At 37.1% G+C, this 20,126-nt stretch overlaps 1 protein-coding gene across 1 annotated transcript; it reads right to left on the bottom strand.

Annotated features, from left to right (window-relative positions):
• Positions 1-12,792: 12,792 nt before the first annotated feature.
• LOC129247775 (uncharacterized) lies at positions 12,793-19,197 on the bottom strand. The gene is made up of 2 exons (XM_054887075.1): positions 17,801-19,197; positions 12,793-13,279 (listed from the first exon to the last, which is right to left on the bottom strand). The coding sequence occupies exons 1-2, from the start codon at positions 19,169-19,171 to the stop codon at positions 12,842-12,844; spliced, it is 1,809 nt and encodes a 602-aa protein (XP_054743050.1). The 5' UTR covers positions 19,172-19,197; the 3' UTR covers positions 12,793-12,841.
• Positions 19,198-20,126: the final 929 nt, after the last annotated feature.

The raw sequence follows: 20,126 nt of genomic DNA, 5'->3' as shown, positions 1-20,126 counted from the left end.
AGTGACTGACAAATGAATTACAATTAAAATTATTTATATTTGGAACCTCATTGCATGAAATTAATATTTAAATATGATTTCGGAATTTCGGGTTGACCTCTGGTTTCTCTGAGGAAGTGCAAAGTTTCAGTTACATTTTTAACGACTTTTTCGAGTAAATCTGGTCTGCTTTTCCTGCTATACTCGATCAAAGTTGGCTTACTCCTCGGCAATTCTGGTTTGCTTGTTAGCTTACGCCAATGGCTTAACATATCCCACAGAAAATAATTACAGCACTCGATTCATTCTATTCGATCACATGATCTAGCAAATCTGTTGAAACTGCCAAATGAATTAAATAAAATTTCGCTTTTAACAAATCAATAGTTACCCGTTGCTCAATTCGGTTCGAACCACATTTCGTCTGGCTCAGTGTTTTCTATGTTTTGAAGCAAAAATTGTTCACCATAGTTCGAAATGTTCATCCATCCTCCATTAACAGCGCGACGAATCGCTTACTAAGATGAACAACTCTTAAGTTAGACGTAATTTTCTATGCGTTCTAGGAATTGATGGCCCACTTACAAAGCAAATTTTAATAATTCCAAGCCATTATAGACACGTAATTCTTTCCATGATAAAATGTCAAACTACATGAATTGAAAATGTTTAACTGTCTGTGACAGTTGGCAGCTGCTTTAGGAGTGAATGCACGACAATACCTCCAAAGTGGGGTAGCCTTTTTCTGCCAAATGCATGCATTTATAAAGAATGTGTTTTGAATTTTCAGTCTCCATTGCACAGAATCGGCAGATGATGGTTTCAGAGAGACCAATTCTGTGTAAGTGATATCTCAGGCTCCAGTGGCCAGTAAAGTAACCAGTTTAAAGTCTTAAGTCTACTCTGCTAAGCGAAAGTAGCTCATCGGAAATTCCTCTGTCCGGCGTTAGGAATAGTTTCGCTTGTCGCTGAACGATAGAATTTCGCCAGTGTTTACCGAATTTCTTCTCATACCACTTTCTGATAAATTTGTTAATGTAGCCTTCTGTAAGTCGAGAGAAAGACTCAAGACCAATTGAGGCATGTTTACCCCTTTTTTAGCTAGATTATAAGCCATTTCAGTTCTCTTATATCGCTCATGTCCAGGAATCCAATGTAATAGTACTGTGTACATTTAGTGTATTCAGTTCCGAGTGAGCTTTATGGGGTAAATTTAAAGGGTGATCAAATTAGAGGTATGCGATTTTAAATTGAAATAAAACAACGTAATTTGGCCATCCGTAAACACCAATTTTGAATGCCTTGCTGGAGGACGTCGGTCGGTATCTCGTGAATAACTTTAGTAATGTTGGCTTTCAATACCTCAATCGAAGACTTTACATACACCCACAAAAAAAGTCCAAAGGTGTGATATCACACGATCTTGGTAGCCAATCCAATTGAGACGAAAGATAAATTGATCATTGCAGTAAATCCATTGTTTCGCGGGCTGTCTGACAAGTAGCGCCATCCGCTTTCTTGTTGGAACCCAATGTTATGGAGATTACGGACTTCAATTTCCGGTATAAAAAGTCGTTCATCATGGCGCGACAGCGTTCGCCATTCACTTGCACATTGGCGCCAGCCTCGTCTTTGAAAAAATATGAGCCGATGATTCCTCCAGCCCATAAGCCACACCAAACTGTTGTTTTCAATGGGTGGAGTGGCTATTCTTGAATGGTTTCGGGTTGCTCTTCAGTTCAAATTCGGCAATTTTCCTTATTGACTCAGCCATTAGTCCTGAAATGGTCATCATCGGAGAACAAAATTTGGATCTCAAAATGCGGATCTTCGGCGCGTTTTTCAAGAGCCCATCGACTGAAATTTTGACGCTTTGGAAGATCAGGCGGCTTCAAAACTTGGGCTAACAATATTTTATACGCTTTCAAACCAAGATCTTAGCGATAAAGTCACCCAAGTAGTGGTATGAGATAGGCCAAGTTGTTGGGATCGGCGTGAAATCGATTCTTTCGGGGTCCCCGGTAAAACATGTGCTCATTTACAGCCGCAATATTTCTTCACTTCTGGCTATATGTGGTCTAATCGGTCGAGTTTTATCCAGTGATGTAAACTTTCTCAATTTTCCCGATGGTTTGCCGAACAGTACGTTCTGTAGGATGGTTAAATCCACTATAAGTTGGCCTGGGCACGCGATCATAAAGCGTCGATTTTCGTAATTTGTACGATTGCACGATTTGTAACCGATGTTGAGGCATAAGCCTTCCCATGATGAAATGTAAATGAATACTGAAAAAAATTTATCGTCTAAAAACCCCTATTGGAAAAAGTACATCGGATCTAATCACCCTTTGTTAAGGGGTTAGGGGTAGCCAAAGGCCCGAAAAAATGATGATTTTCAATAATTTTTTTTCCTAGTCAATTGCTTTATTTTATAAAAATGAAAACATAGCATAAAATTTCAAAAAAAAACATTAATAATTGTAAAAGTTATCGCTTTTTATGTGGAGCCCGTTTCTGCAGAAGTCCCTTGCGGTGATCATCTCAAGACCTTGCAGATTCATCTAAAATCAATCGGACAAGAGAAATTTGTTTTATTAATAGATAATCTTGTGCATGATCGAAGCTTTTTCTGCCAAAATTAACCATATGGCGGCCTCATGAAATATTTTTCAGATTTTCGAGAAGAAAACCGACAATTAATTGTTTAAAAAAAATCGAAATTTAAAAAAAAAAGTCCTTCGATCAGGCACGAGTTTTTTATGTTTTTCAGAAGCAGTATACATTTTATTGAAATCTACCAAGTGGTTTTTAAGTTACATTGATCATCAGTTCAAAAAACATAGTTTTGAGAAAAACGCATTTAAAGTTTTGCTGCTTGCTCTCGAACGCTCCGGAGTGCCCGAGAGCCCTTTGTTAATTGTGAATAGCTCGAAAAGTATTTTTCGGATTCACTTCAAATTTTCACACAATATTTTTAAGATATTATACTTTAAGAAAATTCTGACTACGCCTAACCCCTTAAACACTTTGCCAGAATACATATACTTTTTTTCATAAAATATCAAAAGAGTATTCATTGCAAAAAAAGAGCGCCCTTTTAGCGGCTATATAAATATTTTTTTTTCATCGAAATTAGTAAACATTGCGAAACATATGTACGATTGCTAGTGGCCCTGAATGCATATATATATATATAATTGGCGCGTACACCCTTTTTGGGTGTTTGGCCGAGCTCCTCCTCCTATTTGTGGTGTGCGTCTTGATGTTGTTCCACAAATGGAGGGACCTACAGTTTCAAGCCGACTCCGAACAGCAGATATTTTTTATGAGGAGTTTTTTCATGGCAGGAATACACTCGGAGGTTTGCCATTGTCTGCCGAGGGGCGACCGCTATTTGAAAAATGTTTTACTTAATTTTGGTGTTTTCGCCGAGATTCGAACCAACGTGTTCTCTGTGAATTCCGAATGGTAGTCACGCCCAACCCATTCGGCTACGGCGGCCGCCATGTGCATACTTTTCGAAAATAAAAAAAAAAATAAAAAATTATGGTAAAAGTTTGAACTTTTTAGGAAATTTTTTATTAGTTTTTAAGTTTTCTAGAAGCTTATTTATAACGACTTTGTTAAAATACAAAAAATTTTTTTAACAAATTACCAAAACAAAAACATAAGCAAACAAAAAAAAAATATGATACGATTTTAGTGACACTGACTGTATTTTTGATTGATTGACTGATTTTTTAACTTGAAATTTTAATTTGTTTTTTCATTCATAAGGAATTGACTTCAATTTCAATCTACGCAAATTCGTTTGTGGCTAAGAAAATGTGAAAAAAAAAACAAAAATGTAGACAAACCAAAACACTGTATTAGATTAGATGAATATTACATATGAAATAAGCAAGACACTGTTAATTAGTTAAATCTACAAATGAAGAATTTAATAAAAGCAAACGAATTTTTCTTTAATATTGTACATATTTAAAGTAGTACTGAAAAACTATTTGTAAGCACTTAATCATTTGCATTTAACAAATAAATATCAGCAGCAACTTATCAAGTATCGAATGGTAAACTCTGTCAGACAGGTTTGGTGTACTAACTGCATACCTAAGTATGTATTTGTGTAAATAAAATCAATTTTTATCCGTTCATTGTGTGACGTTAGTGGGTGAATAAGGCAAAGAAGTCAATAAAAATTTATTAGAAACATTAATGAGGCATACATACGTATATTAAAACAAAATCTATGCATGTCTCCATATATAAATATTCTGGCATTTACACAATTTGGCGGAAAGACAAAATTTACAATTACCCTCGATATCAATTTCAATGTGTCAATTTTTTTACGAATATTTACAAGCCCTTAAACTATTTAAGCAAAAGATAAAACTAGCGTGAAAAATATTGCAAAAACATTTATGACTACGCACATGAATTGTGTTTAAAGATATACCTAAGTTTGAATAAAAATTTCCATAAATGTTATAAATTATTCAAGAGAAAGAGAAAGAGAAATAAAAATTAGAAACAGAATAAAATTTAATTAAAATTTGCTATAGTACTCTAAAATGCATAAGAAGAAAAGTAATATAAACAAACACACACTCAGAAATCGGATAACCACAAACGCTGCGCCGTCGTCGCACAGTGGTTCGATTAGTGCAGGCTAGCTGGAGAAAATCTTTTGCATGTTTTCTTGGGCTATTTTTCTTCCGGTTGCGAAAAAATATAATTTTTAAAAGTTTAGATCTTCCACAAATGTAAGAAACTTCGAACAAAGAACTTAAAACTACTTAAATCGACAGGGAGAAAGATTATAGAAAATATAGAAACTATTAGAAAAACGAAGAAGGCTTTTAAGTCTAGCTTTTGACAGGGCCTTGAATCGAAATAAAATCTCTACAACTCTAAGACTTAGAAATAGTAGTATTTTCAAAAATCGCGTTCCGCTCTGTTTACTGAAAATCAAGGAGAAAACTGCAGTTCGAGTGCATTTAACGAAGAGATCATGAAGACTAAGAAGACTTTATTATCTCAGTTTTTCAAGAACCTTAAAAGAATACTCAAAGATTCACGACTAAGTAGAGATCACTCTTAAGTTCCGCTCTATTAAATTTTCTTAAAAATCCAGGAGAAAAATTCATGATCTAAGTTTTACAAGAACCTTAAATCAATCCTCAAACACCAAGAAAATATCACTTTTAAGCTCTACTCTACTAAATTTTCTTAAAAATCCGGGACATGGTTATACGGAGAGCTATATGGGAACTCTGAAACACCTAATGTACGCTTAGTTTCCTGGATGCTGCAACAAAAAGGGCAAAGTGGACGCTACAGTAACACTTCTGCCAATTACATTCCTTCAAATATAAAAGTCGCTGAATCACTCAGATAACTTACCAGACTACAAAGAAAACCAGCCACTTTACGCTAAGTACTAAAGCCAGAAGAAGCCACAGAAGAAAAAGCGGCATTCACACCTAAGACAGGGAAAGTCGACCGGAGTACTTTACAGCGTTTAGTCCGTAACGTTTCGTCTTGAAGCTATAGAGAAGCTGATGGGGCCACTGGTCATACGCTCTTTTACGCCAGATTAGTTTTGCAATAATGGATCTGGTAGCGCACTCACGTATTGGCATCCACGTCACTGTTGGCAGTTATGATTTCGAGGTTGTAAGAGACTTCGTTTATTTAATCGCAACGGCGAGAATCGTAGGCGATAAAACAATGAGATGTATGAGCTTTACGACTACGGCGGCTTGTCCTCCGAATGGAAATAAACTCTTCGGCTGTGAAAGTATTCGGTGCGGTACCAGCTGGTGGCAACAGAGGAAGAAGAAGACCTTCTCTGCGTTGGAAAGATCAGGTGGAGAAGAACTTGGCTTCGCTTGGTGTTTCCAAATGACACCGGTTAGCACTAGAAAGCAGAAAAAAAGAAACGACTGGCAAGTTTTGTTAAACTCGGCCAGAATCGCTTAAGCGGCTCTCGCGCCAATCAAGAGGAGAAAGAAGATTAATTAAAATAACCCTTCTCGAGGTTTTATGGGTAGTAAACTTTTTCACGGTAACAAAAAGTAGTCGCCGGTTGCTTTTAAACTCAGCCGTTACGTTCGCTCTTGGGCTGAGTTCGTTGACAGTCATTTAATTGGTGCGTGGATCAGCAACATGTTTAGCTCAACATATAAAGTTTGTGATATAGGTAATATATCCTGTAAATTATGGAAACTCGCGCTAAAATACTTCACTGGCATCCTGATGATGCTCGCATATCCGACAACTTAATTCAGTAATCCAACGTAATGACAAAGAAAGAAGCGACTCACCAAAACTGAGCTTGTACTTTTCTCAATTCCGAGACCATACTTTTTCTTATAAACTTACGTACTTTGAAGTTCTTGCCGATTATAAACTTTTCTGGAAAAGGCGAGAAGAGAAACACATAATGCGGTATTTCCCTGCAACCCTTAGGCAGAGATTGATGGCTACGACTGCGGTCGTAGAGACAGGCCGGTCAAACCAAATGCTACCCGCCTCAACTGCAGATATGAGAATCATTCAAAGCAATCACGAGGTTTATTCCTTAAAAATTAATAGACGATGCATATTGGAACACAATATAGCGACATCTCTTTGTAAATTTTGCAATAGGAAACTGAGAGACTTATGATTATTTATTTTTTCTATTACGCGTTCATATTTGCGATTGTCATGGCGGTAAAGCTATTGACATTGACCGACCTTTTCAAATCCACTTTTAAAGTCCTAAGCCCGAAGTGTATAAATCGAATACAAAATATCTTTCCAGCTTTATAATGCCCGCCTGCGTTGAAGCTCGCGATATAGGGCTGTTCTCTCAAAGAAGATAAAATACGAACGCCCAGCGAAATCGTCCGATACAAAACTGAAACATTCAGGCTTCTTTAGATTTTATGAATTCGGTAGTAGAAGAAAAGATTAGCTGCACAAACAGATGGACTTAGCTGGGCATTTTGAAGTAAGATGCTTACTATAACCCGGATCTCATGAACGAAACGAGGGGTTTCTGAGGTTTTCAAATGAGAGTCCGGGAGACGAGACGTTATCTGGCCACCAGATTCGTGCTCTTATTTTAGAAACTGTGGAGGCACCAGTGTCTACTACTGCCAAAAATACACTTCTGAAATTTACTAAAAAAAATATTATTTATTGAAATGTTAGACTGGATTCGCCAAAAGATGTCAATGGGTTAGAATTGGTGATTTTTTTCTTTTTTTTTTGTCCTATTCAATCACACTTGGCTTAACTTATGTATACATATATTTTGAAAAAGTTTTCCTCACATATATACAAGGGTTGCTATTTGTATTTCTGGACTAACATTGAGAAACTGAATTGTGGTTGTTAAAAAAAGTTTGATTGGTTTTCAAAGTATTTTTCATGATCAAAACACTTTTGCATTCGCTTGCACCAATTTTCGAAGCACTTTTTTGAGTCGGGTTTACATGACGTTTTAATTTTTTATCACAAGATGATCATGCAAAACCTTATTGGCGCTCGTCATACTAAAAGCTAAGGATTGCTTCAGTCTCGCGGTGTGTGGCACAATCATTTCGCGCATTATCATCATCATTCATAGCACTACAACTCGATGTGAGCTTAGCTTCCTCCACAATTCTTCTCCATGCATTTCGGCCATAGCCAAACTAAGACAGTTGGTCACTTCTATGCTTCTTAGATTGTCCTCAACGTCGTCTGTCAACCTTTGCTTACGCGGCCGTCCTTTTCGCTTTTCACCAAGTATGAGCGCATCTGCAACCTTGCGAGGTATTATTTCATCTAGCATTCATTTCGCGCCTAGCATCGATATTTTCTGGCCAAACAGCCGATTTTGGATGACCTTGCCGGAATTTCTCGGAGAGCGAAAAGGACTATGAGAAAACTCACTGTAACAGTGTTTTACGGCGTTAAACGTCTTGTGTATCCTCGTTTAAAATAGTGAAAAATAATAGCAATGAAATGTTCACGGTTCTCTAATGTGGCTGACACATCAAAATGCTCTAAGTGCGTTTAGTGTAAAACATGCCAAACTTTCCACTGGAACTCTCTGTTGGCACCAGAAATACTCAAGGCTAGAAAAATAAATACATATATTAGTAACCCAGGTGTGTGTTTACTTTTTTCACTTTTTTAGAAAAAAATTTTAAATATATCACAATAAAATATTGAAACAGGTTCGATTACAATTTTTTAAGTTGTGTAAAAGCTTTTTTTTTAGTAGTATAGAATTACAGAAAAATGATATTTTTCTGTTTTGAATATTGAAAAGAATAGAGCGGTAAAAATATGATCACTTTTTTTAAATAAGACATTCAGTATAATCTGGATTTTTAATCTGTATATTCTGAGAAAGATTTACATAATTTGAAAATTTGAAATCAATGACGTTTTTCTACAGTATTGGGAAACTAGAAAACAAATAATGAATTCGCCGTGTTCCATTCTGAGCTGACAGTCACATGGACACGGCGAAAGAAAAAACAAAACAAAACAGCTGATTTACCAATACCTCCTTTAATAGATTCGCCTTGCAGTCAACCCTAATCGAATCACTGTGGGTCTTCTACACTTAAATATTTAGCCATACCTAAAATTTTCCAAAATTATATTACATGTACATACACACATACATACATACACGTATATAAATATATCCAATTCATTTAGGCAGCTCGAAAATGTGTATACAAATTTCCAATATGCAAAGAATGAAAAAATTTTTACCAAGATATTCGAGTAGATCTTGAAATATGTCGAAGATCAATTACTTTATTTGTTCACACTATTATATATATTTTTGAAAACTAAATCAGTAAGCATTTCTAGCTTTTAAGTCCAATGAATCAGTAACAATAACAAAACAAAAGCATAGTTGTAGTATCTAAAATATAAACTAATTAAAAGTAATAAAAAGTAATTCAATAAAGATTGACAAAGTTCCAGTTTGGAGGCTTTTAAAAGAATTAATCTTAATTTTAAATGCTTTTTATTATGGTCGAATATTCTAAATCACCCACAAAGCTATATTTTGTTTCACTGTGTGACAAAAGCAAAGCTTTTCCAAATAAGCAAGGTACGGTATTTGTTGTTGTAGTGGTTGAGTTTGCCTTCTGAATTATTCGTAAATAGCGACTAGCACCGTTTTACTACCACTGTATGTGATGTCTTGGTTTTTTTCCTTTTCAAGTCAGATCCATTTCATTAGATCTAGGTATCACCGCAAACTTTTTACCTCTACGTCTGAGATTTCATTAATTCGCTGCCATCTCATTACCCTCTATGTTCCTATGACCGGGAACTCATATCAGAGCAATTTGAAACCAGTGACCAAGCGGCTCTAGTTCCTTTTTGCACTGTAAAACTAACTATGATGAAATGGAATTGGAATCTAAGGCCTTAATAGCTGCTTGACTGTCTGAAAAGATAGCTACTTTTGCACCAATTCCTTTATAGTATTTTAGTGATTTGTATGCTTCTCAGATTGCTAGCACGGGTTTTCCAATAAGAGGTGTTATTTCGATAAAAGATCATTGGTTTCGTTGCTTGTGTGGCACGTAGCATCGTCTTGTTGAAAATAAACGTTGTCCAGATCAATACCATCCAATTCCGGCCATAAAAAATCGTTAATCATCTCTCGATAGCTCAATCCATTCACCGTAACTGTTGCTCCAGCTTTATTTTCGAAAAAGTAAAATCCAATGACTCCGCCGGACCATAAATCGCACCAAACAGTCACACGTTAAGTATAGAGAGGCTTTTCAACAATAATTCTTGGATTTTCTGAGCCTTACATCCGACAATTATGCTTGTTGACGAAGCCACCGAGGTGGAAATGGGCCTCATCACTCAAGATATTTTTTCGATGGAATTCCGGATCATTTTCATGCATTTCAACGACCCAATCAGCAAAGACACGACGTTGATGGTGATCGACCGGCTTGAGTTCTTGTGTTAACTGGACTTTATAAGCCTTAAGACCCAAATCTTTATGCAAAATACGGTGTAATGACGTTTGTGGAATGCTTAATACCAAAGAACGACGAGGAATGGACACACCTGGGGACACACTTTCGGCTACAACAGCAATATTTTCGCCTGTTCTTGAGCGACGTGCACGGGTTTTATTCTGCACATCACTAATTTGTCCCAACATTTCGAATTTTTTTACCAATTTCTGTATTGCGGTCCGACAAGGTGCTTCACGATGACCCAAAAATGTTCAAGTTTTGCGAACCGTCTCTGCCAAATTTTCACCATTTTTATAGTGAATTTTAATAATTTCAATGCGTTGCTAAGCGTGTATCGTTCCATTTTTATTAATGGCGTTGTTTCTACTTGTCAAATATCAAAAAATGACAGCTTCAAAATTGACATCTACCGAAATAGCGGGCTATTCAAAATAACACCCGCTATTGAAAAACTCTTTAGTTCTGCCTGGAACACGCTGGCATAGTCGGGAAGTCGGATTGATTTGGATATGTTGAGCGGCTCCGAACAGAGGCCAGCTCCAACACAACAGTTCATCTTAGAACCATCAGATTTTAATGTCGAATGTACCAATCACTTTTCCTTTCCTCCATTCGGCTCTCGGTGGAAAACGTACCGTAAAGTCTTTCTTGGAGTTAAGGTCGGGGACAGTCTGATGTGTTTTTGAGCAGCGAGGATCACTGTAGGAGGATTTTACTGTGACCGTACGACCTTGTTGTCCAGCTTCCTATGTCTCTGAGTCTCACCGCGCTGCAAGTAGCGATTGTTTTTAGATGTAGATGGAAATAGATGAGTTAGTGCATTGAGCGCTTCAGTAGGACTGGTGCTGTTGTTAAGATAACCGCTCTTCTTTGTATCTTGTTCAGCTTGGTTTGGTTGTATTTCTTTTCTATTGCGGGCCACCAGACTAGTTCCGCAGCCTTACAATGGCTATGTAGGAACAATTGGATAGTTTTGGTTGGAGACCCCATTTTTTACCCAACATTCTCTTACACGTGCTATACTCGCTTTCTTTACCCTGCACTGTACGTTGGACCTCAACCAATTTGTCTATTTCTTTAAAACTGCCGAATACTGCTAGTGTTTTTCAAGCAGAAGTTTTTGCGATCCTGCAGGCATGCAAAATACTTAGGAAACGTTAAAACGAAGGAGATATTAACATTTTTTTCGATAGTCAAGCCGCGATCAAGGCCCTGATGAGGCCATGGTTCAGATCCAAACTAGTCAACTCCTGTAAGAATGAGATCAACTATTTTGGCTGTGCAGGTAACATTTCTCTGATCTGGGTTCCGGGACATAGAAATATAGAAGAAATAAAAGCTGATCAGCTTGCCAAGAAGGGGACGAATGAATTGGTCTCAGATACCACCTACCCGGTCATCGGCATCCCCTTGACTAAAGTGATTAGCTAAGTAAAAGTGGAATTCTATATAATATAAGAGTAATATAGTTTCACTTAATAAAGACCATAAGTTCAATACGTAACAAAGTCAAATTTAATTTCCATTAAGAACAACGCAATCCTCCCAGCGCCGCTTTAACATTTCAATTCCACTTTTGTAGAACGATTTATGTTTTGCCTCAAAATAGGCCTCAGTTTCAGGGATAACCTCTTAATTCGAGCGAACTTTCTTACCCGCGAGCATTTTTTTGAGTCTGCGAGCAGCCAGAAGGCGCTGTGAGCCAAATCTGGCGAATATGGGAGCAACTCGAAGTTCAATTCTTGTAGTCTTGCCATTGCTCAGAATCATCAACACGTTCTAGTTTTTGGTCACCAGTGGGCAAACGCGGCCCTCACTTTGAACAGAACTTTCTCATAGTCAAATGCTCATGCAATATAAAGCCAACTCATCCTTTTAATATCTTTACGATGTCACGTAACTCCCACAACTTCACTTTTCGATCTTTCAAACCGATTTTGTGTATTTTTTTTATGTTTTGTGGCGTTACCGCCTCATTTGGACGTCCACTGCGTTGTGCATCATCGGTGTCTCTACGATCACGTTTGAAGTCAGCAAACCGTCGTATTGCTGTTTCTGATGGAGCGGAGTCCACATACACACAACTGCTGAGGCATAAGCTGGCGCGTTACCGTGATGGAAAAGAAATATCACTGCACTTCCTCGATTCAAACGAATGCCAAACACAAAGAGTTAGACCGATCTGGCTGAAATTTGTTGTGTGTTCTTTCAAGAGATGCTACTAACTGAACACAGCCTCGATATGTGGCAGTAAAGCCATTTTTCGGACTTTGCATGGACTTTCAAAAGAGCCACGCAGTCATTGAAAAACAAGCCTCAACTACTTCCTCTAAATGTTGGCTGGGAACAATATTTTTATGTTTTTATATGCATATATGAATATATTTCACTTATAATTCTGTGGGCCTTTACGTAAAATTTTTTTGGACATAAGCCTCTTATATTTTTATAATATATAAATCAATAAGCCCCTATATACGATTTTTATATTTTATGTATTGATAACTTACATATATACTAATAATTTACACCCCTTGAGCCCACGCCGTTTATTTGGTGTTTGGCCGAGCTCCTCTTCCTATTTGAGGTGAGCGTCTTAATGCTGTTCTGCAAAAGGTTACCCTACAGTTTTGTGCCACCTCCGAACGGCAGAAATTTTTTTATGAGAACCTTTTTCCGAAATACACTCGGAAGTTTGCCTTGGTTTGCCGAGAGACGGCCGCTATTAGAAAAACTTTTTCTATCATTTGGTGTTTCATGCACGTATATTCGAACCTATGCACTTCCAAATTGTAATCACGCACCAACCCATTCGGCTACGGAGGCCGCCAATTATTATTTTATACTAATTTTTATACTAAAGTTTTATTAAGGTTAATAAGCAATAAATTCTTCAGTGTGTCTTTGGATAAACTGGGTTGCCTTTTGACTGAAACCAATGAGAGGGCGTTGAGTGCTCTGCCCGCCGAATATTGCGTTGTTGGAATCGCCAAAGCCACGTCAACTAGCTTCCCCAACTCCAAGTCTCTGTGTTTTTTGCTACGCCAGTATTCCAAAATGTTCGAATCAAAAGGCAGGCGTTCGACGATGCACAAATTTGCCAGTTTTTCTTCCATCGTTAATTCTGGTTTGTGTCTTTGCTCAATAAGTAGACTCATCTTTCGTTCCAATTTTAAATAGGGGTCTGTTGTGTCGGTACTCAATGTGGATGCTGTTGGAAATATGCTACTCTTATCATCCACATTTGTTGCAAAACTCTTAATTGTATCATAAGTTTTGAGCAGATGTTTCTGAAATGGACACAGAAAAGGTTTACATATAATTAAATACATGCATGATAAATGATGGCAGTGTATGTATGTATGTATATAAATATATGCAAATGTATGCGCGGCAAAGTGAACAGGACTTTTTAAAAATATGCATTTGTAGTAGGAAATAAGAATTTTTCGCTGATGTATTCATAATTGGAGGATTATGAGCGGAGATATTGCCCTTGAAGAGAGGGTATCGATAAAAAAAGAAGAAACAAAAAAAAAAATTAAAAAGAAACAGGACTAATATTAAGTTTTGTTACAAAGTCGGTAAAACTTTTACAGAAATATGCCATTTGGCTTATGGTATTAATTGATTATATTCTCATTCAATTCTTGGGTGATCCCAAGCCAAATGAGTTGCAATACTTTAGTCAATCGAAATTCGCGCTCTTGTCAGATTCTCTCAAAACTGTACGAGAATTTAAACAAGTTCAAGTCTAATCTGAATTCATGGCATTGTTAATGAAAATTTCAAAATCACTAATTTATTGAATTCTAAACGAGCATTCCAATTAACGAAAAGTGAGCACACACTCGGTGCTATAGTAATGATACAAAATGTGAATACCCATAAAAATACTAGATGGCACAAAATTAATCATCTAATTTTTTTTTGCATTTTTTTTATTTATTTACTAGCTATTACCCGACCCGCTGTCGAAAGCAGACTAGGCCCCTTAAGAGCTGACAACATCACTGATAAAATGATAGAAAGCGCAGAAAATTGGCAAATTATTCGCACGTATATAGAGCGAGTCCTACGTGCCAAAAAACTTGACATGGATAGAGATGCCTAACCGACATGCTAATATACCTGACTAGAAGATAAGCCGACAACATGAAGCCCCGCAGATAGAGACACAAGAAGACGAGCCTAAATACGGTGGACCCAGACGTGGCTGAATAGAATTGGTCCTTTTCATGGACACCGTTCTGGGCCCTCCCGAAGTAATGCACAAAGCAGTTCCGGGAGGGGAGTCTCCCCAGGAGAGGAGGAGGGACTGTTTTAGTGGCCACACCACACGACGCAGGAGACGACGGTCGCTGTGAGTGTGAAGGCATTTTGAACCCTACCTCACCCACCCAAAAAAAAAACAAAAAAAAAAAAAAAAAAAATTACTCGATCCGTCGCTACCTCAAAAAAACTAATTTTACTGGAAAACTCGTGATATTAATGTGCAGGTGGAACTAAATATTTTTGGATTCTATTTTTTCAGTACTTTCAGGTAGCGGCGATAGTGTCTCTTCTCCTCCTCTTCTCCCCAACACTTTACCTTGAATGGTTTCGAAACTATGCAATATTAAAAACTGCTCCGCTCCATTTACCAATATCGTCTACTTTTCGGCGTTATTAACGCATTGATATTTTATACATCTGTGCGAAGTTATAATGCGCCACAATGAATTGGTTTTCATGGGAACTGCTACTCCTCCTTTACCAGTGTCGCCCACTTTCCTGAATTGTTAATGCTTAATTAATATCTACTTTATGTACTTGCACCAAATTTCTATATTCAGGCACGAATGGTTCCGAAAATATGTCATCATCGGTTCCTGTTTCTCCCACTGGAGCATAGGGCCTCTGTAAAACACCTCCATCTGATTCTATGTTTGGCAAGGAGCTTAATTTCGTTCCAAGTTTTTCCTGACGTTTCAACTTCCATCTGGACAGTTCTCCTCCAAGATATTTTTGGACGGTCAACCTTGCAAGCACCTTATGGATACCAGTCCAGTGCTTGTCCACAGATTTCATTTGCGTCCTTGCCAAGCGTATGCTCAATCCACCTCCACTTGCGCAGTTTTATCATGTTATCTACCGGCAGGATTTTGCAGCTCCCGTATAGATCGTCGTTACTTATGGTCTTGGGCCACCAGATTTTCAATATTCTGCGTAAACATCTGTTGACAAAGCTTTGAATTTTGTTTCCGATCAATACAAGAGCACTGATAGTATTGTACATTTGTCTTAAAGATCCATAATTTTATATACCAGAGAACTCGGAGCTGTGTATACGCGCCGCTCGCTTTTTTTATTCTAGTGATACTCGTAACGTCTAATTTCGCACTGTCCTCAGCGGCACTAATACTACTACATACTACCATTTTGGTGTGTTTGACGGAGAGAAGGCATATATCATCAGCGTAGGCAAGGTCTTCGAGATGTCCATAGAAATTCCAATAAACACCTCTTATTTTCCCCTCAATACAGCTTTTTAGCACATCATCAATAACAATTAAAAATAATAAAGGAGACAACAGGCAGCCTTGCCTTACGCCAGCACTGGTGGGAATGCTGGAATCTGTAGGAGATTACCATTGTGCAAAATCCTGCATTTAAAGTTGTTGTAGTGCGCGCGTAAATATAATATGTAATATTAAAAAATTGATTTTGCGTGGCACCTCCCCCTTATTTTGAATCAGTGGCGTAGATAGGGAGGGCGGATCAAGGGGATCAAACCCCATCCCCCCACGGAAAACACGATTGAAGAATCTGATGAAACTCCACGAACGAAATCTTTGAAAAGATTGAATCTGACTCAATGGGTTTCGAAATATGAGGCCGTCAACGACTTTTTTGAGTTATTCCCGTTTGTTTACGAAACTCTAGATGCAATGAGAACCTCGGAAAAAGACGCCAAAAATCTGAAAAACGCCATGGATTTCGAATTTTTAATATGTTTACATATTATCAATGTAATTTTTCAACTTTCGTTGCCTTTGAGTCGTGAATTGCAAAAGGTTAATTTAGGTTTGGTCCAAGCCATGGATCTCGCCAAAGAAAACGCTTTTTCTGCAATTTACAAAGCTTCGAAAAAAATTGCTGAAAATCTTGACATTGAGATCAAACACAAAAGAATAGCGCGCAGACAAAAAAATCGAGCAAATCCTGAAGTTCAAAGCACGGAAGATTATTTTCGTGTGACAGCGTTCAATCCTTTTATAGATTTTTAAATCATGGATCTTGGAGAAAGATTTACCAAACATGAAAATATATATTATTAGAAGGATTTTCGGCCCTATTCAAGCATGATTTGAACGAAATCGACAAAGTAGCTGATAAATTCTTCAAAACAGTCGAGTTTTACCAGGACTTTCTCACTGCGGGGCCACATGCTGTTCCTGTCGAATTAAAAGTGTGGAAGAGATATTTAATTCGTAAAGGCGATATCAAACCTGGAAACTCATTGGATGCACTTGATCATTGTCCAGAAGAAAATTTTCCGAATATCAATGTGTTGCTAAGGATATTAGCTACTTTACCAGTATCAACATCTACTGCGGAACGCACTTTCTCTAGTTTTAAACGGATAAAGACGATTTTGAGAAACCCGACAAAAGAAATAAGTTTCTTTAAGATCTTAATCTTTTCTCTAAGATCTATAAATTTTATTACAAAATTAGACATTTATTTTTGTCTCTTTTTTTTATTGTAGGATCGCTTGAACGGATTGACTGCTCTAGCTATTCATCCAATCACAGCTGATGAAGTCATAGATGAGTTATCGAAAAAATCCCGAAAACTTGATTTTCTTCTTTAATTGATGCAATAATTTTTTGCATATTGAGGGCATCCAAGTGAAAAAATGTATCCGTAATTTTTTGTTTGTTTATATAGAGTATGGTAAGTGATTCCCATGATTGTGGAAAAAGAAAACCGATAAAAATATATTGAATGTAAAAAAAAGATATTGTCAAATTATATTTTTTGTTTTCTTTGCAAAAATTATAAATCTTCCGTGAGGGTGATTCTTTTTTCTTGTTTTCTCAGCTCGCAAAGTTGCAAAATTTCAAGTAACACCCAAGGTGGATCTGCACAGGATGGTATCGATTCTGCAATTTGGCAAATTCGCATTTTTATTCTTAACAAAATACACTTTGTGTCTCTCTAAAGCTTTCTTCGTTGCTTTTCCTGCTTTCGTTTAGCTAAAGAAGCCTCGCATGCGGAATATAAGACATTTTACTGTATACGAAAATATTAAAGGAATGTTTAGATTTTAGTTTCTACAACTTGCTTTTCATATTTTGCGGAGCTTTTTTTCACTTTGGGATCTTCTTGGATGGCTTTTGCTACTTGAAATGGTTTGAGCTTTTCAAGAATACCAAAAATATATTAATTGCAATAAAAATCTCCAATAGGACCGCGGTGAATTTAGTGAACGTGTAAGGGTCGTAAATCTCCCTGACGACCATCCTCCAATCCAAAAACCCTACTTTATTATTTCCCCCCGCTTGGGTATTTTCTCTCTATATGGCATTACAACAGTTGAATTTTGTTTCTTTGTCCAAGTGAGTTCCTCGCGTGGGCAGCCTTTTATCCTATCCTATCCTAAGGGTCGTAAATATGTTTGTATTCGGCAAAATTTTAGTCCACACAAATCGCTAAACTCATTCGGCAGTAAAATATTTTGAATAGAATATATCGGCTTGACAAAAAAAATTTTATTATTTCTTTATTAAAAAGCCCTGTTAATTTTCCTGCCACACTTTACTCACCACTGCAATTTCTTTTTTATCTTCAGGTAAAAACGGCGTGCCAAGGAAATTAAAACGCGGATCCACATAAAGCGCTGCTAGAAAAGCTTCGTTTTTTACGATGTTTTCTTTTTTAGTCTTTAATGCTTCAACTAGCAGTTGAGCATAGAAATTGCCCTTCTGCACAAGTTCGTCCAAATCCAATTCACAACACATTAGGTCTCTATAAAAATCGCCAACTATATATTGCTCGCTATGTAGTTTGTTCGAACGATCGCGTAAAGGTTTAAATGCTTCCAGGAATGTGTCGAGAAAATGCCAATCTATATCAGGAACATGCGCGTCGGTAATGTTTTCTATAAAATCTTTCAGGTTATGCAAACTTTTTATCATTTCGAAAGTCGAACTCCAGCTCGACTCACAGTCCAATATTGGAATCTGTAAACCTGATTGAGTTTTGCGAAGAAATTCAATTATCTGTCTGCACTCATCAATTTGCGGTTCAATCGTCTCCAAAACGTCTTGTGCAGCAAGTTGTATGGTATGCGCAAAGCACCTTGTAGTCTCAAAACCGGATGCGAGTGCCGAATGAATTTCCAAATAATACTCATCATCACTATTTGACTCTTCGCCCGACTGCATGTACATTTCTCCCGCCTTATCGGAGAACGAATTTGTGCCCGATTTCACATTCGCTCCATTATCTGACACACACGCGTATACTTGCGACGTATCAATATTGAACTCCGTCAAACAATTAATTATTTCTTCACACAGATAATTCGATGTGTGCTCATGATGCAATGGGATTACACCAATAGTGCTGGTAACCAACTTAGTATCCGCCATACACTGGATATGCACTACGAGAATATTTTGTTCCATACGGCTCGCAAAGTCAAACTTCAAGCTTATCATTTTCTTGTAGACTGCCTGTGCTATATTTTGTTTTATTTTACTGCCCAAATTATTCACTTCATCTGCTATATTTTTTGAATCAACTTTCATTTTGAAATGCTCCTCATAAGGGCGCAGTATCTTTTTAAAATACTGCTCATCATCGAAAATGCCGAATGGTAATTTTTTTACGGTCACCAATCCGACGCAGCTCGTAATAAAATCGGGTTTATTCATTGATATCGTAATCCGGTTACTTGGCTCTTTTCTCGCTATGGCAGTAGTGGCGGTGTTGTTTGGCAAATTTACATCGGAAGAGTTGCTATTGCTATCATTGCATGGAAATTGTTGTCCATGTACTGTCAGATAATGGCGTTTTATATTGCTAGTACTTTTCCCACTTAATGCTTTTCCACAGAGCAAACATACTGATACATTTTTTGTTTGATCGTAAGAAATATATTTGTACTCATCAAATTTCTTTGTGCGACCCATTTTAACGGATACACTCGCGTACGTATACACACAACGATGAAAAATACTAAACTGAAATTGTCACTAGCAAATCGACACTGAATAGCGGGCAGCTAAAATGAGCTGAATAATTTGTGTTGCTCTCGCTTCGTTCGCGAATAAACGAGGCAGGCAGAAACCGGTTATCGTTCACTTGGCTCAACCAAAACTTATGGCTCGCGCGCGATTTGTTTGCCAGTTCTCTTTTTCCACTCAGTAGCTGAGTGGTTAGGTATGTATGGGCATGTGCATGTGTGTATACAATGCATGCTTTCTGAAATGCCACTTCTATTTAGCAGCTTACAAACATACATGTGCGTACTATTTGCATACGCTCATATGCGGGTAGTCAATAGATATGGATGAGGATGTATGAAGGTACCTCTGCATGTTACTGTACTTCAAAAGAGAGGCCAAAACGCATATATGCATTTATTTATATGTGCATATGTGGTTGTATGCTCATACATACACGGCTTTAAATAACTATCGCCTAGGGACTTTTTGATAAATTTTGCGAATTTATATGTTCCTTATTTCATTTTAATACTTTTTTATGAAAATAGTGATCTATACAATTTCTATAAAAACCATATTATTTTAAATTTCAAAGTTTGTACAAATTAATAAAAAAATTTAATTTAATTTCTTAAAAAAAAAATTAAAAATGTAAATAAAAACAAATAACAAAACAATATAGTGCGAATTCCAGCTGGCTCAAAAATCCATCAGAATTTTCTTATCTACTAAAGATGTTGTGAGAGTTCTTCCAGATTGCCATAATTATTTAACGCAGTGTAAAAACTCGTGTGCGAAATAGTAGCAGTGCTACCTTTTGTTTAAAGAATTAAAAGAAATGAATTAGGGGAAACGGCTTGCAAGCAATTTTTTATGTTTAAATTGAAACTTTTCCAAATGTAATACATATAAATGCCTA

The sequence above is a fragment of the Anastrepha obliqua genome, chromosome 5 (genome assembly GCF_027943255.1).
Source record: "Anastrepha obliqua isolate idAnaObli1 chromosome 5, idAnaObli1_1.0, whole genome shotgun sequence".
Classification (NCBI taxonomy): Eukaryota; Metazoa; Arthropoda; class Insecta; order Diptera; family Tephritidae; genus Anastrepha; species Anastrepha obliqua.
Note: the sequence above shows the minus strand (reverse complement) of the source record. Positions and strands in the feature narration are given on the sequence as shown.

What these genes read in the sequence shown, in the direction of transcription:
- LOC129247775 (XM_054887075.1), bottom strand. Translation starts at nt 19,171, where the DNA reads ATGGGTCGCACAAAGAAATTTGATGAGTACAAATATATTTCTTACGAT. An exon ending in ATAAAAAAGAAATTGCAGTG is followed by an intron (nt 13,280 to 17,800) that starts GTGAGTAAAGTG and finishes TGTCCATTTCAG; the next exon opens with AAACATCTGCTCAAAACTTA.